General features: G+C 45.2%; 3 protein-coding genes and 1 pseudogene across 4 annotated transcripts; all 4 read left to right on the forward strand.

The window, feature by feature from the left end:
- The first annotated feature begins 18 nt into the window (after nucleotides 1-18).
- On the forward strand, nucleotides 19-7,417 carry LOC110981001 (transcription intermediary factor 1-alpha-like). The gene is made up of 3 exons (XM_022238120.2): nucleotides 19-691; nucleotides 1,232-2,514; nucleotides 3,641-7,417. The coding sequence occupies exons 2-3, from the start codon at nucleotides 1,248-1,250 to the stop codon at nucleotides 4,255-4,257; spliced, it is 1,884 nt and encodes a 627-aa protein (XP_022093812.2). The 5' UTR covers nucleotides 19-691; nucleotides 1,232-1,247; the 3' UTR covers nucleotides 4,258-7,417.
- Nucleotides 7,418-7,651: 234 nt separating this feature from the next.
- On the forward strand, nucleotides 7,652-10,757 carry LOC147796842 (interferon alpha-inducible protein 6 pseudogene; annotated as a pseudogene). The gene is made up of 2 exons (XR_015427598.1): nucleotides 7,652-7,809; nucleotides 9,511-10,757. The product of XR_015427598.1 is annotated as an interferon alpha-inducible protein 6 pseudogene (transcript).
- A 1,804-nt stretch (nucleotides 10,758-12,561) lies between these two features.
- On the forward strand, nucleotides 12,562-15,667 carry LOC147796843 (interferon alpha-inducible protein 6-like). Its single transcript, XM_087145321.1, has 2 exons — nucleotides 12,562-12,718; nucleotides 14,424-15,667. The coding sequence occupies exon 2, from the start codon at nucleotides 14,446-14,448 to the stop codon at nucleotides 14,737-14,739; it is 294 nt and encodes a 97-aa protein (XP_087001447.1). The 5' UTR covers nucleotides 12,562-12,718; nucleotides 14,424-14,445; the 3' UTR covers nucleotides 14,740-15,667.
- Nucleotides 15,668-17,513: 1,846 nt separating this feature from the next.
- Nucleotides 17,514-26,707, forward strand: LOC110980950 (monocarboxylate transporter 12-like). Its single transcript, XM_087145320.1, has 6 exons — nucleotides 17,514-17,638; nucleotides 19,347-21,985; nucleotides 22,350-22,605; nucleotides 23,390-23,530; nucleotides 24,053-24,997; nucleotides 25,240-26,707. Exons 2-6 carry the CDS (start codon nucleotides 21,962-21,964, stop codon nucleotides 25,407-25,409), a joined length of 1,536 nt encoding a protein of 511 aa, XP_087001446.1. The 5' UTR covers nucleotides 17,514-17,638; nucleotides 19,347-21,961; the 3' UTR covers nucleotides 25,410-26,707.
- The last annotated feature ends 386 nt before the right edge of the window (nucleotides 26,708-27,093 follow it).

Genomic DNA, 27,093 nt, shown 5'->3' on the forward strand with positions numbered 1-27,093 from the left:
CACATCCCCCCCCCCAACATCAAACGGCATTTGCTTCTGAATTCCCCACCAGCAAAGCTGGACCTCCCCGCGTGGATCGTGCGCAAAACGGTTAGTCGAGCCTGTGCTTCATTCTGACCAGATTTCATGGTACATGTACATGCACACCAGCAACGTAACAGTGAACCTGTCGTGTGCCAGCTCTGACCGAGAGCTCGTCGGGAAAGTCCCTCTACCATTTCGACATCAGGAAGCCCCTTGATCTTGAATATGGGCGGCCAAAATTTGCTGAATGTCCGCCCCGGTTTATAACAGGTTTTGCCTCGAACTACACATTCTCCCATTAGTATCAGCAATGGAGGTATTTTCATGAAGTGATATAGAGATATTTATCATTTCCTGTATTGATAGCTGTTTGGCGAGCCTGGAAACTCTATTCAAATTATTTATTTGCTTAATTTGTACATACGGCCGGCCATACCTTCCCAACCTCCATCGTGCGTCGAACATGGCCGTGACTCAGGTCTGTTCACAGCTGTGCATTTATCTGTACCACATAGAATCCTTGTTTAGTTGGTACTTTCGGACGTGTCGGTGGTTGCTGTTTGAAAGCCGAGATTATTATGGTCGAGCAATTCTCTGGGGCAGCTTGCGGCGGCCATAACCAGGCCAGAAATCTGCTTGAAGTTAGCCTTATTTTTTCCAAGTCCAGGCAAGTATGGTCACTGAGTCTGTGCAATGTGCGCGCATGTATAGTAAAATAGACTTACTTTGTGCGTTGGCGGTGACCGGCGTTACTAGGCAGCCTACCGTCCTGAAACCTCCAAAGGTCGAAAACATGTTGAAATTTTGTTATATTGGATTCTGTAGGCTTACTATTCGTATGAATAGATCGTTGGGAGGTGTTTGTAGGCAAGATATGGGTCGTCACTGGATGGGGCATACTATAAGTCTAATAATTCTGAGCGTATTTTGCCCTCCGATTCGGAGATATTAAATTGCTGGCTGAAAATATTCTTAGTCTTGTCCGAAGGTGTTCTTATTGAATCTGAGTTAATGACAAATAGGCCTATTCAACTCTTGTCATAAAATTCTACATGACTAGTTTTCCATGTGCATTGTAGATGTACTTGTAGATTGCTTGACGAACACTGCCAACAATATAATGGCTCTAGGTTTATTGTATGAGTATCGTTTTTTTCAATTCAAATCTTGATTTCCTTAACAGTTTCTACCTTCCCTTTATCCCCAGCTGTTAATTAAACAGAATGGAAGAGAACTGCTCGTCTGTGCTGAACAAAATTGGCCAGCATCTGGAGTGTCCAATTTGCCAAGGAACGTTTAAGAACCCGAAGACGTTGAATTGTTTGCACAGCTTCTGTGGCGACTGTCTGCGCGTAATGACGCGATCTCACCCAAATTCCAAAAGGATTTGCTGCCCTGTTTGCAGACAGGATACTGTGTTGCCGCACGAGGGCATCGATGACCTGAGAACCAACTTTCCTCTGTTGTCGTTGGTGGAGGACCTCATGAAGGAAGAGACTGCACCCGGGCAAGGGTCTTCTGACGCTCAGGCGCAATGCGAGTCGTGCGACCAAGGGAGGGCCGCGTGTTTCCAGTGCCTCGATTGTCCGATGGACCTCTGTAAGTCCTGTAGGGTGGTTCATCAGCGAGTCAAGGTGCTCTCAACGCACACCACTGTCAGTCACGAGGAGCTGAAGAACGGAAGGTACGGTCCGTGCTGCCAAGACCACGACAAGGAGTGGAGGCGATTCTACTGTACCGTCTGCGAGGAGCTGATATGCAAACGGTGCTTTGAGGAGTCGTGCGCTGTCAGGCAGCATGCTCACGAGAGCATTGAGGATGTCGCCAAGGCAAAGCGAGCTATTCTGCAAAAACTCGCAGGAAGTCTTCAGAAGCTGGCAACAAAGATCAGCTCGGAACACACTTATGAGAGCAAGAGGTTTCTGGCTGGCAAGGAAAACAGGAGTCATGTCGCAGAAGAAATACGCAAAGAGGCGGCAAAGATTCGAGAAAGGGTGACGGCTGCAGAGGAAAGACTGCTGGGAGAATTGGCCAAAGCTGATCTGTGCCATGGGGAAAGATTCACCAAGTACGTGAAGGATTCAGGAGCTGAGATAGAAAACCTCCACAAAGCTGTCACTTCGGCTGCTTATGTGGCGGAAAATTCCTCCAACGGAGACATCCTGTCCGTGTGCTCTCTCCTCATCAAAGACCTTGAAGAGATGGCCGGCCAAAACTTCGTTGCTGCCAACGTCCAACCAGAGTTCATGCAGTTTGTTCCCGACCCGCCTTCCCAGATAGCCTTAGGTCGATTGATTCGACGCAGTACCTGGATGTGGGAGCCCTTCGACTGCTTTGGTGAGCAAGGCCGTCTTGCCCTTGAATTTGGTTGGGCTCGAGGCCTTGCCGCTCATTCTTCAGGTGGTTTGGCTGTGGCTGATTGCGAGTCACGGAAGCTAGTGTTGCTGAGTCCGTTGGGGAAGGTCAACGAACGCCTTGAGCTAGACGAGTGTGAGCTACTAAAATAGGGTTCGCTTGGCTGCCATCTTGCATGTCAGTGCTTTTGTTCCACAGGGTACACACACAGGCGGTTTCCGTGTGGAGCTAAAGAACTGCCATGCAAGATGGCAACCACGCAAAGCCTCTATATTCGTACATGTACGCATTGATCTTAAAACAGTGTGAAGACCGAATGTATACGATTTTCATGTTGTCAACGAGTCTGTTTAGACTGACTCGGGATCTGAACTTAAATTTTTTCAATCCTTGCCAGGCCAAACGAGACCATTTCAGGTCAAAGTGAATAGGAAGGGGCCATTCGACTCGAAAAGGTTATTTTTTTGCTGAGATAGGGGTCGACGAGGCTTGATTTCAGATTCCGTGTCATTACACCACAGTTTGGTTTCTCATAAAGTGGCTGCCAGAACTATGGCTTGCCGTAAGGACAAAAAAAAGTCAAAAGTAAAAATCACAAATTAAGTGTAAAAAATGCAAAGCAGCTATCAAATCACTGCAGATATTGCTAAATACCAAATGAAAATGCAATTAAGCCTCTTTGAAAATAGTGGGAGAAATCAACATTTTGGAAGAAGTTGAGGTAAAATTGCAAACCAACCAAAGGGTGATGTTTTAGCACTTTTGGCCGCCCATACAATTAGAGCGGTGTATTATTGACTAATAAGTAGTATTTTGTGTGTTTATGGAGTGACGTCGATGGTACAAAATCCGCACCAACGTTTGGAAATTAGTCTCGAGCCAATCATGATTGTGTCAGCGCATGTCGATCGTTAGACACCAAATCTCCACTTTTTGCAACGAGCTGATCCACGGGACTGTGAAATACACGTACCTACAATATGACCATCGTGGTCTTGTTTCATGAGTAGGGGCTAAAATATTGCAGAGGTAAACCGGGGGTGTTTCCTACAACTTCCCATTTCCATCTGAGTTCGCTTATTTATGGCTTTTTAAGATTCAAATTAAAAGTTTCTCAGTTTGTTCTTTTGTGTCATAAATTATTGAAAACATGTCGTTATGTAGTCAGGATATGATCTTTGTTTTGATTCTGCAAGACTCTCCTTATAGCAACTTGTTTTGCCTTAATTACCGAAGTGCTGTGATTTCTTAAATCGTACAGATCCCAACGATGTCTCGATGATTGGAGAACGACTCATTGTGGTGGATCGATCACGCACTGTGAAGATATTCTCGAACAGAAAACAGGAATTCCGTTTTCAAACAGCCCTCCCGGTCAGTACCAATCTGGACAAACCGGTCGATCTTCAGAGCCTTGCCCGCACACCTGCCGGTAACGTTCTCGTCGGCGATGCGAGCCAAAACATCGTGACGGAGCACCGCGCAGCAGACGGGGCTCTGTTGGTCGTGACGTCGGTCCCTGTGAAACCCAACTACATCGCCATAGATTCCAGAAACCGCCTGGTCGTCAGCGACTGGGACCAGGGACAGGTGGTCATCGTCGACCGAGGGAGCGGAGAAACTGTCGCCACCATCAACCCATCTACCGACGCTGGAAAGATCTCCTGCCGGGGACTGTGCGTCGACGGTTCCGGTGTAATCTTTGTGGCTGTGGTTGGATCGGTCGAGGATACTGGCCACATTCACACCTACGACGGAGAGGGGAACTTTCTTGGCTGCATCGTTCAGAAGTTGCGAAATCCTTACGGTATCGCGCTCACCCCCGAAGGGCGTCTGGCAGTCGCAGACTGGGATACGTTAAAGATGTTTAACCACTGACATTTTTGTGCTTTGGTAATCCGGCAGCAAAACAAATCGCCACCCCCCCAAAAAAACACCCGCCCCCAATTTCTTTGTAAAATAAGGAAAAACTTTTTGGGGCAAATTATTTCCCTTCGAAAGCGTGTAAAAAGCCCCAAACTGTACATAGCCTTAACCCCCCCCCAAAAAAAAGGCATTAAAAGATTACATCAAAAAATGTCAAATTTTTCGGGCCCTCGAAACAAGCTTCACCCCACCCCGAAAATCTGTCCTGGGTCGGTCCTTGGATAATGGGAGTCAAACGACCGTGGAGGTGGTTTCCGTTTTTGTTGTATTTGAAATTGCACATTTCTTGTGTCGTTGTTGACAGTGTCATTTGCTAATTCAATGCTCACATCGCAACAGGTGCGCAGTAGTACAATTCTCGAAAAACAAGAACTCTGTGCACTGGATCGTCCTACAACGTTTGTAAACCCCTCGATATATATTATTCATTTCTTGGTGACTATAATTATACGAAGCGAGTGAAGACAATAACTTTTGAAAGAGGAGTTGAACTGAAGAACAGTGCAGATTTGGCTAGACTGGTTTCAGTCCCGTACGTAGTCTCCAGACGTCTTACACAGATGTCCTTGTAACATAAGGACCGGTAGAGCGTAATGATTCCTGAGGAATCCTGCAGGTTTATGCTAACGAGGAAATGGTCATATAACAGTTCCAACAATGCATCACTCACGTGACACAACTTTGAAAGACTTTCTAGAATGGATTAACCCTCTGTTCTGAGTCACTTCCGCACGCAATACAACTTTTAAGACCAATTTACCTGCTTTTAGGGGTAACCGCTTCCATAATTACATGGAAAAAGACGAGAACAGTGGCGGCGCCAGACCACGGTGACTGTGGGTGCAAGTGTGGGGCATCTGGAAGGCAGAATCGTGTGGGTGCAAATGATCTCTTAAAATGAACAGGTTGATCGCCCTGTTGTAATTTGTAACAAAATGTTTGTGGGTGCAAGCGGTTTTTAAGTTGGTGTATTTGCACCTGCATGACACCTGTAGCCCGCCACATTGACTGCCTGAGAGCCATGTGTTCCGCTCAGCTTTCCCGCGTACCGTACCAGTACACAGAGCCCGTTGTTTCAAACGTATCTGTGGCCCAAACGTTTTTCTCTGCGGTCTGTTGTGTGCGAGTCAGTGAACCGACGACGCATCGCCTCGAGATCTGCATAATCGAGATCCGCGTGAAACAAACAAGCAAGCCCCACAGTAACAACATGTGACATGCTTTGGGTGGTTCTTGTAAGTTCGAGACTGATGTCTGAGTCATGGGACTTCTGTGTGGTGTATAACATGGATCAGTCTGTGAAAAACAGCACCATCATTTCGACGTATCTTAAATTCATCTTTGGAAGTAGCTCTCCACGATATTTAAGAGTGAGCTTTCCCTTCTCTTTTTAAATTTTATAACCTTTTTGGTATTTTATTTTTTATGATAATTCCCTTCCAATGTATTTTCTGCGTACTTTTGTTTAACTTTTTTTTTGCTTTGTTGCTTTTATAGTTTTAATGTACAGTTGTTTTAATTGGTTTGATATGTTTGCGGTGGGGTTCAATTTCTTGACCGACTCGAGCGTTCAGAAGATCGTGTTTCATAATTGAAGAGGACCTTTGGACGAATTCTCCTCAAGTTTTGCAATTCACTCTTTGTTATTTTAAAATAGTATAACCGATTAGACTCATGATAATGCATGTCATGCCATCAAAATTGACTGTCACTCCAGGAATTTTTCCTTTAGTCTAGGCCAACAAAGAACCAAGTCTCGACCTTTGCCCTTTTTGTTGGGAATCGGCCAAACTGCTCTCTGACCTCAGGAATAATTTCCCAGGCTACCCGTTGATAGGGCGCCGGCTGCAGTTGCCTCCCCAGCCATCGTGTGTACGGTAATACACACGCAAAACAAGTTGTTTGAAGCTACCCTAGGCACTGGCCTTGTGACATTATTTTGTCGCGACTGAATGAAAGCATTAGAGGGAGCCTCGAGTAACGTGTGCGTGTATTGCAAGGATTCAAGCACATCTAACCAAATCCGTTTCACGCTTAACTGTAGTTATTATGTTATTCTTTAAATGTAAGTCTACCAACAAATCAATATAGGTACCTCCGAATTTGTTAATATTTCTCGATATTGCAATAGACCATCGAGGAAGGAGGGTTCTTTCCTCCATGAATAGACCTTGCATGGAAATGCCACGTCACGGTTGCTTGTGCTATTTATAGCGTATAGGGCCTACATATATTGCGCCATGCGGGATTTTCCAGCTATGTGACACAAAACAACCTCGTACTCTGGTTGTGTACGCACCATAGGTGATCGAAAAGCTCGTGAATCAATTTTCTTAGGGGATCAATGACATTCTCGTAAAAAACACGTCGGCCACACTGGCTGTAGTTTCAGAAGGAAATTATTAACTGCGCATGTCCCGTTTTCAGGATCATTTGCATGCGTAATGAGGGCCATGGGAAGATCGTGCGAGGGAAACAACTGTTTCACTTCATGAAAGTTTACGTCTTTTTTCACTTTTAGGAAATAAAATATTTTTTATGGTATGATAAGGCCTTTTCCGAACGTGTTTTATGAAAATAAAATTGAGAAATACCAGGGAGGTTAAAACTAATAATTTTGGGCCAAGCTTTTTTCGCAGTAAGCGGTAACTTGTTTACGTTTTGATGCGATTTTTGAAGGCTCGAAACAAAGAATTCGAAGTTTTCCTGAAGTTTTCGAAAGTGGGCTGTGATGGAGGAAACATACGTGTCTGGGCCCCTTTGCCTTCGTCTATGCTCGTCTGGCTCCCAGACCCGAAGATCCCGACTAATATGACGATCGTCCGATACCCAGTCATTTTAGAAATAGAAGGAATCCCTCGCGGCCGATAATTTCCGAAACTTGGCCGACCTATGAACCAGATCCCTTGATATCTGCGATTTTGGTTCTGTACAAATTAGTGTTTCTCAGTGTAGAGGCCACGTGCACATGTACATGCGCAAATTTGCCTGCCGTTCTTCCTGTACCGTTGTACAATAATAACAGTAGCAAAATTGAAAACAAAATTAGGAAGTATCTTAGGTGATTCAGTCATTGGAATAAATTATACAGAACAAAACAAGGTTTCTCCAATATGGGGCTTGTTCGTCACTTTTCGACAGCTTGATCACTGTTATCAACTGTGAGTACGCTATATAATAAACAGGGCATTAACGACATGCGCAGTCGTATTCGGTTTTGCGATCAGCCGTTATATATTAGATATGGCAGGGGACCAGCCTATAGTTATGTGTAACTGTGCTTACGTGAGGAATTAGTCTATTCAAAAGCTGCGGGGTTGAGGTTGTGAATCATGCAATCGTACGCGCTTCTACTGAGTATGTACAGTAACTTCCATCACTTTCATTGCATGCATTCACTTTCAGTGATCGAGTACAGTACCTACGCCACTGCATTCCTACGTTTGCAGTGTCAAATTGCTGCTTGGCTACGTTAAATTTCTCTTTGAAGATTGTCTCTCTGTGGTAAGTTCCTTCTATTCCTTCTGTTTTGTTTTGTTTTGTTTTTCTTCAAGGTGAGAAGCAAGAGTAGTTCTCGATCATTGCGGCTGACTGGGTTTCAAAAATGCAACAGGGCAGATAAGGTTGCAGGGCTTCGAGGGTCAGGTTTAATCATTGATCGACGTGTCGTAGCTCAGCGAAACGGTTTTCAAGTCCGACTGTTTCCTATGCTCACGAACTTGAAAGCCTCGTCCCATCATCGTCCGCAGCCAAGTTCGATTAATGCCAACTGCGTCGTATACCGTTTCTTTACCGGAGGCTGAATGAGCCTCCTGTGCCAGGACAGGACATAGAAACGTACTTGAGTCAATTTCCAAAATCAGCGGTACACTTCTTCATATTTCTCCTGTTTTTGAGATGTGAAAAAGTTTGACCCAGGTACCCTAGATCTGGCCCATATTTCATCTCGTAAACGTGGTTGTAAAGCAAACTCTTGCTTGGTTTCAGGTCGGTGAAGGGGGATGGAGCGAGAAGAATTTTTTTTCAAAAAAAGTAATTTTATCCTTACGGATAATCCCAGAGAGGTAGTATAGTGGGTAAAAGTATCATTTCTAAAATGCTGGCGCTTTCTCTCTATATATATTTCAAAAGGGAAACGTCTGTCGGGGGCAACTTGCTCCACTCCTCTGCTGAATATTCTACTGGTTGGCTGAAGCACCTGCTACATATGCAAAACCTGCAGTCTCCTTTGTCAAAGTACAATACGCATCCCCGTTGGCGCTCATACAAAATGGCGTTAACATTTTACGTGTACGGAATGCTCATATTGCGGAAAATTAAACCCTTAAGTTAATAATAATGTGCGGCTGCTTGTGAATTTCTTCAGAAAATTGTAGCCTCCATTCCCTCGGAAACCCTCACGCTCAACAGACACTTTTATCAAACCCTGTTGTTTTCAATTTTGCCTACAATGTGTGGGCAGCCAATTCGGTTATAAAAACTGAATCCCCCCGTGATTGGTTGTCGATTTGACCTCAAATATTTGTTCAAATATTGCCCTTAAGCTGCGTGTCGTTTTAACAAAGTGTTAATAAGCCGGTCTTTTACTTCTGGTCTGATGACAGCCATAGTTTTAGCAGCTACGTATGGGAAAAACACAACTATGGCGTAAATGCACGATAAAAAATGTGTGTAAAAGGCATGGGCCTCGATCTGGACCACGAGAGGGCGCTTTTTCCCTCCGGGAGGCCCCTTTGGTACTAACTGCGCCTCGCTAGTTCACGAACAACTAGGAAACTCAATTGTTGCAGTCACATCGCTACCAGCAAAATGAATACTCTCGCCCAACGTGGCTCTTTTTAACCGAAGGAAGGGGGGTGCTTCTGATCGAGACGGATTTGCCCAAGAGCCAGAAGTGAATCAACACGCGCGCGTACTCCTTTCATGTGCACTGCACTTTGTGGTTCACAGTGACGTCACACTGCGATACTCTCATGCAGAAAGCGTGTTACTGGCAACCTAACGTTGAAGATGAGATTCATGATTTGCAAAAAGTTGTGCCCCTCGGTACGTTTCAACCTGGCTCGTGATGGTCTGTTTATCCTATACTATATAGGCCTTTAGATTCCTGTGTGTTGGTATCAAATAGGGAGACGTATCGTTCAAAAGAAGGAGCTCGTACGTTATCTGACATACTTCACTGTATACGTCTTTTCGCCACTTCAGGTGTCAGCAGTCTTGATTCAAGATGGTTCTACCGGTTCTTGTAATGGCATTCAGCCTAGGGGCGGCGCAATTCGGGCTACCGATGATCGGCTTCACCGCCGGGGGAATAGCGGCCGGGTCCACCGCGGCCAGCTTGATGTCAGCCGCTGCCATCGCCAACGGGGGCGGCGTGGCCTCCATGGCCGCCGGCGGAATCATCGCCACCTGCCAGTCCGTGGGGGTCGTCGGGCTGGGCGCCAAGGGATTAGCGGCAGCGGCTACCATGGGCTACGGAGCTGGAAGAGCACTTGACAGTGCCATAAATGCAGATGATTAACAGCCTCCAGACTTGCCGCAGCGACGAGGCGCCGATTTCGTTGGAGTGGCATCTGGAGCTTCCTTTACATATACTAATCACGAATAGTTCACTCACTCAGTACTCTTTGGCGAAAAAAAGAAACGTTATCTCCAAGCAGGGGCAAAATAGGGTCAGATTGTCAAGCAGCGGTCAATTTTGACTGATAAACTTTTGCATGAAATATACACCGGCACCACGCAAAGTAGACAAGGCAGTAACAAGTAGTCGCTGAATTGTCCTGTCTTCCAAATTGATAAATGATTTAACACAGATTGGCGTGATAACCGGATTAGATTACTGTTGCAACTTTTTCACTGCTGTTGAAAGAAATATATGATCAGTACAGTGCTATGCTCGCGAATCGTACTCCAAGACTGGTCTGTATAGACTTTGAAAACATGTGAAGGCGATGCGGTTGCACCTTGTGGTTAATAGAGGGCCTTGGGAGCCTGTGATAAACACGTTTATTTTGAATTGAAAACTCAAAGGCTGAAAAGATCATGGTGTACCCTATTTCATTTTTTTCATTAGATGGTCGTTACTTATTTCTGAAATTATTCTCAAAGCAAGCTGCAATGCTGCATCCTCGCCCAGAATCTGCCCTGCCATTCCAGCGCCTCACAAAGAGACCCCCCCCGAAAAAGCTTCAACGTCTCAAAATCACGATGCAACTTGCCATCTGAACCTTTACACCCTTTTACGTTCGCATCCTTAAAGTCACATAGAGAATTAGTGCATAGCACTTATAGGTCCTAGGTGTTTGTAGTTGCATGTTTAGATTTTCTGTGCCAATCACAGTTGGATAACATTTTGCCCTTGGTGTATTATTGTAGTTTTAACAGCTAATTTCCTAACCATTTTGTGCCTTCATAGGTATGAACCATTAAAGTGAATTGGTATTCTAGAGTAACACGTCCGTTGTGTTGCTTTCCTTCATGCGGTCCAACAAAGTAAGAATATCACAGCCATTGATTGGTTGAAAGACCATGGGATGTGGCTTATTGGATGCGTCTATAAACATCAAATTCATATGTTCTGTATCTTGATTGGCCGAGAGCCGGTCACGTGGCGTTCACTGTTTTAGCTATCTTCGTGTGCATGGCCAAACGAACTATATATACCCGTAGCAAGCATAGCAAATAATACTCATAACAACCAGAAAACCAGGAATAATTTCCCAGGCTACCCGTTGATAGGGCGCCGGCTGCAGTTGCCTCCCCAGCCATCGTGTGTACAGTAATACACACGCAAAACAAGTTGTTTGAAGCTACCCTAGGCACTGGCCTTGTGACATTATTTTGTCGCGACTGAATGAAAGCATTAGAGGGAGCCTCGAGTAACGTGTGCGTGTATTGCAAGGATTCAAGCACATCTAACCAAATCCGTTTCACGCTTAACTGTAGTGATTATGTTATTCTTTAAATGTCAGTCTACCAACAAATCAATAAAGGTACCTCCAAATTTGTTAATATTTCTCGATATTGCAATAGACCATCGAGGAAGGAGGGTTCTTTCCTCCATGAATAGACCTTGCATGGAAATGCCCCGTCACGGTTGCTTGTGCTATTTATAGCGTATAGGGCCTACATATATTGCGCCATGCGGGATTTTCCAGCTATGTGACACAAAACAACCTCGTACTCTGGTTGTGTATTGCGATCGCACCATAGGTGATCGAAAAGCTCGTGAATCAATTTTCTTAGGGGATCAATGACATTCTCGTAAAAAACACGTCGGCCACACTGGCTGTAGTTTCAGAAGGAAATTATTAACTGCGCATGTCCCGTTTTCAGGATCATTTGCATGCGTAATGAGGGCCATGGGAAGATCGTGCCAGGGAAACAACTGTTTCACTTCATGAAAGTTTACGTCTTTTTTCACTTTTAGGAAATAAAATATTTTTTATGGTATGATAAGGCCTTTTCCGAACGTGTTTTATGAAAATAAAATTGAGAAATACCAGGGAGGTTAAAACTAATAATTTTGGGCCAAGCTTTTTTCGCAGTAAGCGGTACTTTGTTTACGTTTTGATGCGATTTTTGAAGGCTCGAAACAAAGAATTCGAAGTTTTCCTGAAGTTTTCGAAAGTGGCCTGTGATGGAGGAAACATACGTGTCTGGGCCCCTTTGCCTTCGTCTATGCTCGTCTGGCTCCCAGACCCGAAGATCCCGACTAATATGACGATCGTCCGATACCCAGTCATTTTAGAAATAGAAGGTATCCCTCGCGGCCGATAATTTCCGAAACTTGGCCGACCTATGAACCAGATCCCTTGATATCTGCGATTTTGGTTCTGTACAAATTAGTGTTTCTCAGTGTAGAGGCCACGTGCACATGTACATGCGCAAATTTGCCTGCCGTTCTTCCTGTACCGTTGTACAATAATAACAGTAGCAAAATTGAAAACAAAATTAGGAAGTATCTTAGGTGATTCAGTCATTGGAATAAATTATTCAGAACAAAACAAGGTTTCTCCAATATGGGGCTTGTTCGTCACTTTTCGACAGCTTGATCACTGTTATCAACTGTGAGTACGCTATATAATAGAACAGGGCATTAACGACATGCGCAGTCGTATTCGGTTTTGCGATCAGCCGTTATATATTAGATATGGCAGGGGACCAGCCTATAGTTATGTGTAACTGTGCTTACGTGAGGAATTAGTCTATTCAAAAGCTGCGGGGTTGAGGTTGTGAATCATGCAATCGTACGCGCTTCTACTGAGTATGTACAGTAACTTCCATCACTTTCATTGCATGCATTCACTTTCAGTGATCGAGTACAGTACCTACGCCACTGCATTCCTACGTTTGCAGTGTCAAATTGCTGCTTGGCTACGTTAAATTTCTCTTTGAAGATTGTCTCTCTGTGGTAAGTTCCTTCTATTCCTTCTGTTTTGTTTTGTTTTGTTTTTCTTCAAGGTGAGAAGCAAGAGTAGTTCTCGATCATTGCGGCTGACTGGGTTTCAAAAATGCAACAGGGCAGATAAGGTTGCAGGGCTTCGAGGGTCAGGTTTAATCATTGATCGACGTGTCGTAGCTCAGCGAAACGGTTTTCAAGTCCGACTGTTTCCTATGCTCACGAACTTGAAAGCCTCGTCCCATCATCGTCCGCAGCCAAGTTCGATTAATGCCAACTGCGTCGTATACCGTTTCTTTACCGGAGGCTGAATGAGCCTCCTGTGCCAGGACAGGACATAGAAACGTACTTGAGTCAATTTCCAAAATCAGCGGTACACTTCTTCATATTTCTCCTGTTTTTGAGATGTGAAAAAGTTTGACCCAGGTACCCTAGATCTGGCCCATATTTCATCTCGTAAACGTGGTTGTAAAGCAAACTCTTGCTTGGTTTCAGGTCGGTGAAGGGGGATGGAGCGAGAAGAATTTTTTTTCAAAAAAAGTAATTTTATCCTTACGGATAATCCCAGAGAGGTAGTATAGTGGGTAAAAGTATCATTTCTAAAATGCTGGCGCTTTCTCTCTATATATATTTCAAAAGGGAAACGTCTGTCGGGGGCAACTTGCTCCACTCCTCTGCTGAATATTCTACTGGTTGGCTGAAGCACCTGCTACATATGCAAAACCTGCAGTCTCCTTTGTCAAAGTACAATACGCATCCCCGTTGGCGCTCATACAAAATGGCGTTAACATTTTACGTGTACGGAATGCTCATATTGCGGAAAATTAAACCCTTAAGTTAATAATAATGTGCGGCTGCTTGTGAATTTCTTCAGAAAATTGTAGCCTCCATTCCCTCGGAAACCCTCACGCTCAACAGACACTTTTATCAAACCCTGTTGTTTTCAATTTTGCCTACAATGTGTGGGCAGCCAATTCGGTTATAAAAACTGAATCCCCCCGTGATTGGTTGTCGATTTGACCTCAAATATTTGTTCAAATATTGCCCTTAAGCTGCGTGTCGTTTTAACAAAGTGTTAATAAGCCGGTCTTTTACTTCTGGTCTGATGACAGCCATAGTTTTAGCAGCTACGTATGGGAAAAACACAACTATGGCGTAAACGCACGATAAAAAATGTGTGTAAAAGGCATGGGCCTCGATCTGGACCACGAGAGGGCGCTTTTTCCCTCCGGGAGGCCCCTTTGGTACTAACTGCGCCTCGCTAGTTCACCAACAACTAGGAAACTCAATTGTTGCAGTCACATCGCTACCAGCAAAATGAATACTCTCGCCCAACGTGGCTCTTTTTAACCGAAGGGAGGGGGGGGGGTGCTTCTGATCGAGACGGATTTGCCCAAGAGCCAGAAGTGAATCAACACGCGCGCGTACTCCATTCATGTGCACTGCACTTTGTGGTTCACAGTGACGTCACACTGCGATACTCTCATGCAGAAAGCGTGTTACTGGCAACCTAACGTTGAAGATGAGATTCATGATTTGCAAAAAGTTGTGCCCCTCGGTACGTTTCAACCTGGCTCGTGATGGTCTGTTTATCCTATACTATATAGGCCTTTAGATTCCTGTGTGTTGGTATCAAATAGGGAGACGTATCGTTCAAGAGAAGGAGCTCGTACGTTATCTGACATACTTCACTGTATACGTCTTTTCGCCACTTCAGGTGTCAGCAGTCTTGATTCAAGATGGTTCTACCGGTTCTTGTAATGGCACTCAGCCTAGGGGCGGCGCAATTCGGGCTACCGATGATCGGCTTCACCGCCGGGGGAATAGCGGCCGGGTCCACCGCGGCCAGCTTGATGTCAGCCGCTGCCATCGCCAACGGGGGCGGCGTGGCCTCCATGGCCGCCGGCGGAATCATCGCCACCTGCCAGTCCGTGGGGGTCGTCGGGCTGGGCGCCAAGGGATTAGCGGCAGCGGCTGCCATGGGCTACGGAGCTGGAAGAGCACTTGACAGTGCCATAAATGCAGATGATTAACAGCCTCCAGACTTGCCGCAGCGACGAGGCGCCGATTTCGTTGGAGTGGCATCTGGAGCTTCCTTTACATATACTAATCACGAATAGTTCACTCACTCAGTACTCTTTGGCGAAAAAAAGAAACGTTATCTCCAAGCAGGGGCAAAATAGGGTCAGATTGTCAAGCAGCGGTCAATTTTGACTGATAAACTTTTGCATGAAATATACACCGGCACCACGCAAAGTAGACAAGGCAGTAACAAGTAGTCGCTGAATTGTCCTGTCTTCCAAATTGATAAATGATTTAACACAGATTGGCGTGATAACCGGATTAGATTACTGTTGCAACTTTTTCACTGCTGTTGAAAGAAATATATGATCAGTACAGTGCTATGCTCGCGAATCGTACTCCAAGACTGGTCTGTGTAGACTTTGAAAACATGTGAAGGCGATGCGGTTGCACCTTGTGGTTAATAGAGGGCCTTGGGAGCCTGTGATAAACACGTTTATTTTGAATTGAAAACTCAAAGGCTGAAAAGATCATGGTGTACCCTATTTCATTTTTTTCATTAGATGGTCGTTACTTATTTCTGAAATTATTCTCAAAGCAAGCTGCAATGCTGCATCCTCGCCCAGAATCTGCCCTGCCATTCCAGCGCCTCACAAAGAGACCCCCCCCCGAAAAAGCTTCAACGTCTCAAAATCACGATGCAACTTGCCATCTGAACCTTTACACCCTTTTACGTTCGCATCCTTAAAGTCACATAGAGAATTAGTGCATAGCACTTATAGGTCCTAGGTGTTTGTAGTTGCATGTTTAGATTTTCTGTGCCAATCACAGTTGGATAACATTTTGCCCTTGGTGTATTATTGTAGTTTTAACAGCTAATTTCCTAACCATTTTGTGCCTTCATAGGTTTGAACCATTAAAGTGAATTGGTATTCTAGAGTAACACGTCCGTTGTGTTGCTTTCCTTCATGCGGTCCAACAAAGTAAGAATATCACAGCCATTGACTGGTTGAAAGACCATGGGATGTGGCTTATTGGATGCGTCTATAAACATCAAATCCATATGTTCTGTATCTTGATTGGCCGAGAGCCGGTCACGTGGCGTTCACTGTTTTAGCTATCTTCGTGTGCATGGCCAAACGAACTATATATACCCGTAGCAAGCATAGCAAATAATACTCATAACAACCAGAAAACCAGGAATAATTTCCCAGGCTACCCGTTGATAGGGCGCCGGCTGCAGTTGCCTCCCCAGCCATCGTGTGTACGGTAATACACACGCAAAACAAGTTGTTTGAAGCTACCCTAGGCACTGGCCTTGTGACATTATTTTGTCGCGACTGAATGAAAGCATTAGAGGGAGCCTCGAGTAACGTGTGCGTGTATTGCAAGGATTCAAGCACATCTAACCAAATCCGTTTCACGCTTAACTGTAGTGATTATGTTATTCTTTAAATGTCAGTCTACCAACAAATCAATAAAGGTACCTCCAAATTTGTTAATATTTCTCGATATTGCAATAGACCATCGAGGAAGGAGGGTTCTTTCCTCCATGAATAGACCTTGCATGGAAATGCCCCGTCACGGTTGCTTGTGCTATTTATAGCGTATAGGGCCTACATATATTGCGCCATGCGGGATTTTCCAGCTATGTGACACAAAACAACCTCGTACTCTGGTTGTGTATTGCGATCGCACCATAGGTGATCGAAAAGCTCGTGAATCAATTTTCTTAGGGGATCAATGACATTCTCGTAAAAAACACGTCGGCCACACTGGCTGTAGTTTCAGAAGGAAATTATTAACTGCGCATGTCCCGTTTTCAGGATCATTTGCATGCGTAATGAGGGCCATGGGAAGATCGTGCCAGGGAAACAACTGTTTCACTTCATGAAAGTTTACGTCTTTTTTCACTTTTAGGAAATAAAATATTTTTTATGGTATGATAAGGCCTTTTCCTAACGTGTTTTATGAAAATAAAATGGAGAAATACCAGGGAGGTCAAAACTAATGATTTTGGGCCAAGCTCTTTTTGTCAGCGGTAATTTGTTTACGTTTTGATGTGATTTTTGAAGGCTCAAAACAAAGGATTTGAAGTTTTCCTGAAGTTTTCAAAATGGGCTGTGATGGAGGAAACATACATGACTGGGCCCCTTTCCGGCTTCGTCTATGCTCGTTTGGCTCCCAGACCCGGAGATCCCGACTAATATGAGGGATCGTCCGATACCCAGTCATTATAGAAATAGAAGGAATTCCTTGCGGTCGATAATTTCCGAAACTTGGCCGACCTATGAACCAGATCCCTTGATATCTGCGATGTTGGTTCTGTACAAATAGTGTTTCTCAGTGTAGATTTCCCACGTGCTCATGCATATGCGCAAACTTTCCTTTAGTTCTTCCTGTACCGTTGTACAACTTACAAACAGTCGCAAAATTGAAAACAAAATTAGGAAGTATCGCAGGTGATTATGTCATTGGAAGAAATTATACAGAACAAAACAAGGTTTCTCCTTTATGGGGCTTGTTCTTCACTTTTCGACAACTTGATCACTGTTATCAACTGTGAGTGCGCTGTATAATAGAACGGGGCATCAACGACATGCGCAGTCGTATTCGGTTTTGCGATCAGCCGTTAAATATTAGATATGGCAGGGGACCAGCCTATAGTTATGTGTAACTGTGCTTACGTGAGGAATTAGTCTATTCAAAAGCTGCGGGGTTGAGGTTGTGAATCATGCAATTGTACGCGCTTCTACTGAGTATGTGCAGTAATTAACTGCCATCACTTTCATTGCATGCATTCACTTTCAGTGATCGACCACAGTACCTACGCCACTGCACTCCTACGTTTGCTGTGTCAAATTGCTGCATTGCTACGTTAAATTTCTCTTTGAAGATTGCCTCTCTGTGGTAAGTTCCTTCTATTCCTTCTGTTTTGTTTTGTTTGGTTTGGTTTGGTTTTCTTCAAGGTGAGAAGCAAGAGTAGTTCTTGATCATGGCGGCTGACTGGGTTTCAAAAATGCAACAGGGCAGATAGGGTTGCAGGGCTTCGAGGGTCAGGTTTAATCATTGATCGACGTGTCGTAGCTCAGTGAAACGGTTTTCAAGCCCGACTGTGTCCAATGCTCACGAAAGCCTCGTGCCATCATCGTCTGCAGCCAAGTTCGATTAATGCCAACTGCGTCGTATACCGTTTCTTTACCGGAGGCTGAATGAGCCTCCAGTGCCAGGACAGCACGTAAAAACGTACTTGAGTCAATTTCCAAAATCAGCGGTACACTTCTTCATATTTCTCCTGTTTTTGAGATGTGAAAAAGTTTGACCCAGGTACCCTAGATCTGGCCCATATTTCATCTCGTAAACGTGGTTGTCAAGCAAACTCTTGCTTGGTTTCAGGTCGGTGAAGGGGGACGGAGCGAGAAGAATTTTTTTTTTTGAAAAAAAGTAATTTTATCCTTACGGATAATCCCAGAGAGGTAGTATAGTGGGTAAAAGTATCATTTCTAAAATGCTGGCGCTTTCTCTCTATATATATTTCAAACGGGAAACGTCTCTCGGGGGCAACTTGCTCCACTCCTCTGCTGAATATTCTACTGGTTGGCTGAAGCACCTGCTACATATGCAAAACCTGCAGTCTCCTTTGTCAAAGTACAATACGCATCCCCGTTGGCGCTCATACAAAATGGCGTTAACATTTTACGTGTACGGAATGTTCATATTGCGGAAAATTAAACCCTTAAGTTAATAATAATGTGCGGCTGCTTGTGAATTTCTTCAGAAAATTGTAGCCTCCATTCCCTCGGAAACCCTCACGCTCAACAGACACTTTTATCAAACCCTGTTGTTTTCAATTTTGCCTACAATGTGTGGGCAGCCAATTCGGTTATAAAAACTGAATCCCCCCGTGATTGGTTGTCGATTTGACCTCAAATATTTGTTCAAATATTGCCCTTAAGCTGCGTGTCGTTTTAACAAAGTGTTAATAAGCCGGTCTTTTACTTCTGGTCTGATGACAGCCATAGTTTTAGCAGCTACGTATGGGAAAAACACAACTATGGCGTAAACGCACGATAAAAAATGTGTGTAAAAGGCATGGGCCTCGATCTGGACCACGAGAGGGCGCTTTTTCCCTCCGGGAGGCCCCTTTGGTACTAACTGCGCCTCGCTAGTTCACCAACAACTAGGAAACTCAATTGTTGCAGTCACATCGCTACCAGCAAAATGAATACTCTCGCCCAACGTGGCTCTTTTTAACCGAAGGGAGGGGGGGTGCTTCTGATCGAGACGGATTTGCCCAAGAGCCAGAAGTGAATCAACACGCGCGCGTACTCCATTCATGTGCACTGCACTTTGTGGTTCACAGTGACGTCACACTGCGATACTCTCATGCAGAAAGCGTGTTACTGGCAACCTAACGTTGAAGATGAGATTCATGATTTGCAAAAAGTTGTGCCCCTCGGTACGTTTCAACCTGGCTCGTGATGGTCTGTTTATCCTATACTATATAGGCCTTTAGATTCCTGTGTGTTGGTATCAAATAGGGAGACGTATCGTTCAAGAGAAGGAGCTCGTACGTTATCTGACATACTTCACTGTATACGTCTTTTCGCCACTTCAGGTGTCAGCAGTCTTGATTCAAGATGGTTCTACCGGTTCTTGTAATGGCACTCAGCCTAGGGGCGGCGCAATTCGGGCTACCGATGATCGGCTTCACCGCCGGGGGAATAGCGGCCGGGTCCACCGCGGCCAGCTTGATGTCAGCCGCTGCCATCGCCAACGGGGGCGGCGTGGCCTCCATGGCCGCCGGCGGAATCATCGCCACCTGCCAGTCCGTGGGGGTCGTCGGGCTGGGCGCCAAGGGATTAGCGGCAGCGGCTGCCATGGGCTACGGAGCTGGAAGAGCACTTGACAGTGCCATAAATGCAGATGATTAACAGCCTCCAGACTTGCCGCAGCGACGAGGCGCCGATTTCGTTGGAGTGGCATCTGGAGCTTCCTTTACATATACTAATCACGAATAGTTCACTCACTCAGTACTCTTTGGCGAAAAAAAGAAACGTTATCTCCAAGCAGGGGCAAAATAGGGTCAGATTGTCAAGCAGCGGTCAATTTTGACTGATAAACTTTTGCATGAAATATACACCGGCACCACGCAAAGTAGACAAGGCAGTAACAAGTAGTCGCTGAATTGTCCTGTCTTCCAAATTGATAAATGATTTAACACAGATTGGCGTGATAACCGGATTAGATTACTGTTGCAACTTTTTCACTGCTGTTGAAAGAAATATATGATCAGTACAGTGCTATGCTCGCGAATCGTACTCCAAGACTGGTCTGTATAGACTTTGAAAACATGTGAAGGCGATGCGGTTGCACCTTGTGGTTAATAGAGGGCCTTGGGAGCCTGTGATAAACACGTTTATTTTGAATTGAAAACTCAAAGGCTGAAAAGATCCCTATTTCATTTTTTTCATTAGATGGTCGTTACTTATTTCTGAAATTATTCTCAAAGCAAGCTGCAATGCTGCATCCTCGCCCAGAATCTGCCCTGCCATTCCAGCGCCTCACAAAGAGACCCCCCCCGAAAAAGCTTCAACGTCTCAAAATCACGATGCAACTTGCCATCTGAACCTTTACACCCTTTTACGTTCGCATCCTGAAAGTCACATTGAGAATTAGTGCATAGCACACATAGGTCCTAGGTGTTTGTAGTTGCATGTTTAGATTTTCTGTGCCAATCACAGTTGGATCACATTTTGCCCTTGGTGTATTACTGTAGTTAGTTAACAGCTAATTTCCTAACCATTTTGTGCCTTCATCGGTGCGAACCATTAAATGAAGGTATTCTAGAGTAACACGTCCGTTGTGTTGCTTTCATTTATGCGGTCCAACAAAGTAAGAATATCACAGCCATTGATTGGTCGAAATACCATGGGGTGTGGCTTATTGGATGGGTCTGTGAACATCAAATCCATATGTTCTGTATCTTGATTGGGCGAGAGCCAGTCACGTGGCATTCACTATTTTAGCTGTCTTCTTGTGCATGGCCAAACGAAAAATAATATAATACTCATAGCAACGCAACCAGAAAACTATTCTCATTTGTGTCGAAATCATAGTCCCAAAACACTGATGTGCGCGCTGCGCATTAGCGCATTCCAAAGTGCTAGCACTACAGCCTAAAGTACAGGTTGTTGATGCAGATAAATGCTGATAAAATTTCAGCTATGTTCTTATCTCAATAGAAGTACCGGTCCTATGTAGTTGGAATGAATAAGTTTGCTACAACCATCATTTTAAAGAGGTGTTATAAACAAATATTGACTATTTATCTCCTGGAGTACATAAGCATACCACTAGGCAGTCGGAACATTACCCGACGTATTAGGATTAGCCTTTCCGGCGCCAATTGGCGTGTGTGACTTGTATTAGAAAACAGCATAAACAACACCAGCCTTTAACCAAAAGAGCCGGGAGGGAATCAGGCCCACCCCCCGACATTTTTTTCAATATCTCCGCTGTACATTTATTTTTCAGCATTTGAGCTTTTAAGACTTTTAGAGTACCGCTTTGCGGTCATTCGGACTGTAATTTTGTGAAAATCGAACCTACCGTTCATACCGGCGCAGCGCGCATTTTTTCCCGGCACAGGTCAGCCAAAAATGTATTAATTAAGTCAAAAACTGACCTTGGCTGCGGCAGTGGCGAGACTTGGTAGTCCTGCGGTTCCAACCCATTTTTCACTTCCTTTACCACGAAGATATGGGAACGTTTTTATCCGATTTAATGGGCAAAGGGCCTCAGATGTACATCCGTATAAGACTCATTACTTTTCAAGTGTGTCTGAGATACCCAGTGTTTCAAAATGGCGCATTAATATTTCTTAATCACGGTGTGTTACCTAATTAACAGACGCAGAACAGTACCACTGGAGAAAGACACGTTTTATGTACACGTATCGCACAATTTCGTCTGGTATTCCTCCGTAATTGATCTAGGCCTTTGCTGTTTTGCAAGTGGCACATATGACTCAATTTTTGTCTCGAGCACACGGAGTACGGCACTTCAAAATCCTGTGAGGTTTGTAATGAAACTCGTGCATTTTGCTCAGCGAAATCATCCTGTTAAAGTTAGTGATGGGCGCGTACTATGACCTTTCGACTTCGCCGTGACCCGCCATTGTTAATGTAACTGTGGCAAGTGGGTGGACGCGTACTCAAGCAGTGTGCAGGGATGAGCCAATGGAACTGCAGCGAGGTACGTATATTTTACGTCTTCAAAGACTTAAAAGTGGTCTAATGTAGCCTACTGTCTGGTCTCAGCCAACATCAAAATGTTCCCTCGTTTACCAGTCAATCGTTCCATGCGTCAGCTGTAAGCGGGAGGTTGTAAGACCAGGGTCGATCGGTGAGCGGGAGCAGACCTGTCTCGGCCCTGTTCAGCTTGTTATCAGTTAGCTGCCTTTATGTTTATCGCAACACCCCGACAAGGCTTTAGAAATGGGGTTATGTTGCTGCAGCCTTTAAAAAAATGAATTTAAAACCATTATGTTTCAGCGCTTTTCGCCTTTGAATATTCGACTCCAAATTAAACATCATGGGCTTTTGATTTTCGATCAAAGGTTCGACTTAATATTCGGCGCAGCTCCGTAATGCATTCGAAAGCGACCTCCAGCGGTTGTGGCCGTGGTTGGGGACTGCCACGATGTCGGCGGGGTATCGTTGTCGTAGCGGCCGCTCATCTGGCTACGGCCCTCACCATAATGCAAGTACCGTGTGCTAGCGTACTCTACCTGAATTGGAGGGACGAATTCGAAAGCAGCGCCAAGGACACAGCTGTGGTGATGAGTGTCATGGGGTGCTTGTCGTTGTTTTGTTGTGAGTATATTGCATTGACGGAATGAATGAGCCAGTTTTGTATTTTAACAGCGCATGCCCTTAGTATTTACAAGTGCGTCAGAGATAATTGGAGTCGAGTGCGAAGCCTACCCAGTCATAGCACAGCGCTCACGGGCAGCTCGTGTGCTTTGTTCCCGAATGACTTTTTTTCCGATACGGAACTGGTTAATTGTTTGCACATACATGTACTGTACAATGAGAAGGAGGAAAGTAGTCGTTTTCGTGAATCGTAGTCTCATCTGAACAGAACTTTGTTTTTCATTTTATCAAGTCTGTCGTTTTTATAACTAACTCCAACAAATTTAAGAACGCCAGCGACAAAAAAAAATGAGCACGGTTTTAAAATTTGAAGATGACTGAGTTTGAGTAGGATGTTTACCTCCCTGTTTTCGTTCGGGACAGACGATTCTTCCTTATTTTACAAACCGCAGGAAATCGATTTTTCAGAGTAGGGAAAATGTTGGCTTAATTTTTTCTTCATTACCAAGTTGGCTGAGATTTCATAGCTGTAAAGCGATTGAACTAATTTTTGCCGAACCGGTTGCTCTTTTATTTTTTATTTTTCTCCACAGACCATTTTGGTCGGGAGTATAATTTTGTGAAAGGGCCTATATCAGTCCAGTCTGTAATGAAGTTGATATGCTGATGCGCTCTGACAGTTTTCAACAATTATTTTTAATGATGGAATACTAAAGCAAAGAATCGCAATTTTGTTCCTGTTGGATTATTAATTGTGTATTAAATGCTGTATTATGTTTTTCAGGTCTACCGGGCGGCGTGCTGACGAAACGTTACGGCTGCCGATTTTCAGGGATGCTTGGGGGCGCCCTTTGCTCATTGGGGTTCCTCTGCGGCCACTGGGCCAGCAATCTCGTCTATCTGTACATCGCTGCCGCCATTTTAGGTACAGTGAAGTTGTCATTGAGATAATCGGACATACTGTAGCCTTCGGAGACGCCGTAAACGTGGGTTGCTGGGTAGACAGTAGTACGGCAAAGTCGCGAGACGAACTAAGCAAGATGCACCTTTTCCATTAGCTTTCCAAAAGGTATCGAGCCTGCGCCGGACTTACTTGATTTGGTTTCCTCCTTTATTCATTTGTCCATCGGGCTGTTGAGCTCTCTGTTGTCTGTCTGTTTGTTTGCTTCCTTGCTTGCCTGTTTTGGGTCAGGGCTTTTGAAAGAGTTTGCAGTATATCACAAGTCGCTTGCCTTGGGATGCCAACATGGGGTTAGTTGAAGAAACCCAGAATGGAAAAATATTTGCTTTGGTACTTTTTATGAGCACCTATTTTTCAACCAGTCATCAATTCGAAACAACTTCCTTTACCCATTTTTTTTTTAATTTCACAATGAGGCATATTGGTTTCACGCTCCGAGCTTTTCCATAATCTCTTGTTTACACAAACCTGTTCGTCTCTTTGTAGGGATCGGGGCTGGCCTCGTCTACAACTCCACAATGGTTGCAGTTGCCCAACATTTCAATAAGCACTACAAGGCAGCGAACTCTGTCGCCTATGCTGGGTTTGGAACGGGCTCTATGGCTGCCCCGCCGGTCGTGCAACTCCTCCTCGGTAGCTTCGGATGGAGAGGTGCGATGCTGGTGACCTCTGCTTTTGCCGCGAACATGGTCCCACTCTGCGCGTTCTTTCGTCCTCCCGACCCACTGGACAGGTCTAGGCTGGAGCCTGGGCCACGTGGCGATGAGCTACATCACCGTCGAGGTGCGGAGGAAGACGTGCCGAGTCTTGGTGAAGATGGTGTGTCCGATGCCGGGAAAGAGTGCAGTGTGAGCCTGACTGCACAGGATGGGAACAACGACCGCGAGACGACGGGGCGTTCGTACTTCCCACACATAATGAGAGAGGGGAGGATCACCAGGATGTGCCAAGGGGCAGTCACCGGTCTTGGTCTGGACACGTTACTAAAAAGCTACCGCTTCACATTGCTGTGCATCGTGGAATTCGAAATCACCCTAGCTTACATGGCCTTTGTTCAATTCGCCATTCCACGGGCCGAGGGGATAGGGGTGGAGCCCTCTAGCGCTGCGTTCCTACTCAGTATCGCCGGCATCGGTAGCCTCCTGGGTCGCCTTGGCAACGGGCTGATGCTGGTCTCGAGGATGTCGGTGGAATGCGTTGCTGGCCTCTGCGTGGTCACGGCCGGCGCCTCGATTTTCTTGATGAACGTAGACAGCTACGCCTCGCTGGCCGTGGCGTCATTCACCCAGGGCTTCACATGCGGGGCCTTATTTACGATTGGGAACGTCCTCGTCCGGCGTTATGTCGGTCTGAGGAGTTTCCCAATTTGCATTGGGCTGTACAATGCCTTTGCTGGTGGTATCGGGTCTTTGCTCGGACCATTTATAGCAGGTAGGTTGGCCAGGAAGAATCTCAAGAGCAGGCTGTCCAGCCCCAATAGAAGTTGGGATGGATGGCCACTTCCGGCTACAGCTATGAATCATTTGTATAGGCTACAAAGCGTTACTTCACCAATGGTTAAGCGCATCAAATGATAAATTGTACCATTGTAAATTAGCAAGTTCCTTTCTAGCATACTAGTAATTGTGATACACGGAGCTGATCCAAACACGCTTGGTTTCCTCTCTTGACAGGTTGGCTGCTTGATGTGACCAGTTCCTATGAGATCGTCTTCTATTTCATGGGCGGAGTTTACCTGGCAACGGCGCCGCAGTTTCTCCTGTTTCCTCTGCTGAAGAGGGTGGAGCCTGGGGTGGGCACTGCGACATCAGCACCAGATCTGGGCACCCACCCCGGTTCGTAAACGAGGGTCTTACATCAAAGTGCCCACGGGCGAAGCATGCCAGCGATATATTTTAATAGGCACCCATATTGCAAAACGGCTTCAGCAGCATTACGTTGGCCCACAAGCACAAAGGTCAAGTAAAGAGAAGCCGGTCGAGCTTGTATAGCGCGGAGTCGTTGGTATAGCGCATAGGATTTCAGTTGCTCGAAGCCCGAAGAGTCTTTTCGTGCCTCTTTTCCCCGTCAGATTTGTTTCCTGTTGGAAAAGATCATTCTCCTAATGTACCTAACGTAATATCCACCCAGAGGCAAACTTTTGCACATCAAAAGTCGACATGTGCATAACAGCTAGGAAGTCAACATGACAGACTCACCCGCGCCACCACAGGTTTAGCCGGTACATGTACCGGTGCTGCCTGGTCTGATACAAAGTCAAAGAAATTTGGAATGCTCTTGATGGGATTTGGAACCAATGCAAAATCCTCAAAGCAAGCCGCATCCCCAACCGGGAAACAGCTGGCCCTTTCATTCCTACACTTCACCCAGAGCAACATCCCCCCTCACAAGAAGCTTCCATCTTTGTCAGTTGGTGTGGAGGTACCAAAATCACGGCTACACTTGAAGCTTTTGTTGTGACTGCTTGGCGGCATATGCAGAAGTAGATAAGGTCTCCACTGCAAACCATTGTACAGGGTCGACGCCAACAACTTTAGTATGCCTGAAGTAGCTTTCTGTAAATACATTTAACTTAAATTTTACCAAACATTGTCCACGCAAAACTGGGAAGACTCGAACTACCCAGTGCCACGTTGCCGGACACAGACTAATGCACAGGCGCAGGCGCCGCGGCAGGCACGTACACCTAGTGCGCCTAAGCATTACCGTGAACTGCGCAGGCGTATCGCTTGCTCAAATGGCGCTCACGATAATTACACCTTTTGGACAGAGTTATCCATCTTGCACCTTCGGCGCTATGCGATCTTTGGTATGAACCGACCTTCACGTGACATAATATTCGAATCGGTCCAACTAAAGAGACTAAGAAGGTTGGGCCATCGAATGATTTAAAACTTCTGTTTACAATGCCCACTGGGCCATTTCATAAAGCTTTACAATAAATTTTATATTCACATCTCTGTAATTATAGTTTGCATCGAAATAGAGTTACACGTATAATTATGTTTAGATTCTCAGTAGATGTGCCCAACTAATTTTGATCACATTTGCCGTATGTGTGTATCAGTTTTAACCGCACATTTGCCCATTTATGGATTTTAAACTTTGGAGCCAATAAACACAATACTAAACATAATGTAAGACTGAGTCGCACATTCGATGGGGTAAATTTGTGCCGAGAACTTAGGTATGAGGGATCACTTGCATCCAAAAACTTGCCGTCTTTGGGAATTCGAAATGTGCGCTGGCAGATTCCTCGACAACACATGACAGTAGGAGGTGAGGCATTGTTCACGATGCAAAGGCAGGAGAGTACTGCACCTGTAATCTTAAACGACGTTTTCGAGCTCTTGCACTTTTTCTTCGTTTGTCGTCCCGAATCCATTTCTTGGTTGTCTGTAAGTTCCACTGTAAAAGTGTACCGTACACTTTGTGTGCATCACGCGGTGCATTTGAGGCGGCTTATGGCTTAGCATTTCGTCAAGGCCTTCGTGGCTGTGTGTGTGTGTAACCGCAAAGCGACTGGA

The sequence above is a fragment of the Acanthaster planci genome, linkage group LG14 (assembly GCF_054643075.1).
Source record: "Acanthaster planci isolate LZ-2023a linkage group LG14, COTS_SCS, whole genome shotgun sequence".
NCBI lineage: Eukaryota > Metazoa > Echinodermata > Asteroidea > Valvatida > Acanthasteridae > Acanthaster > Acanthaster planci.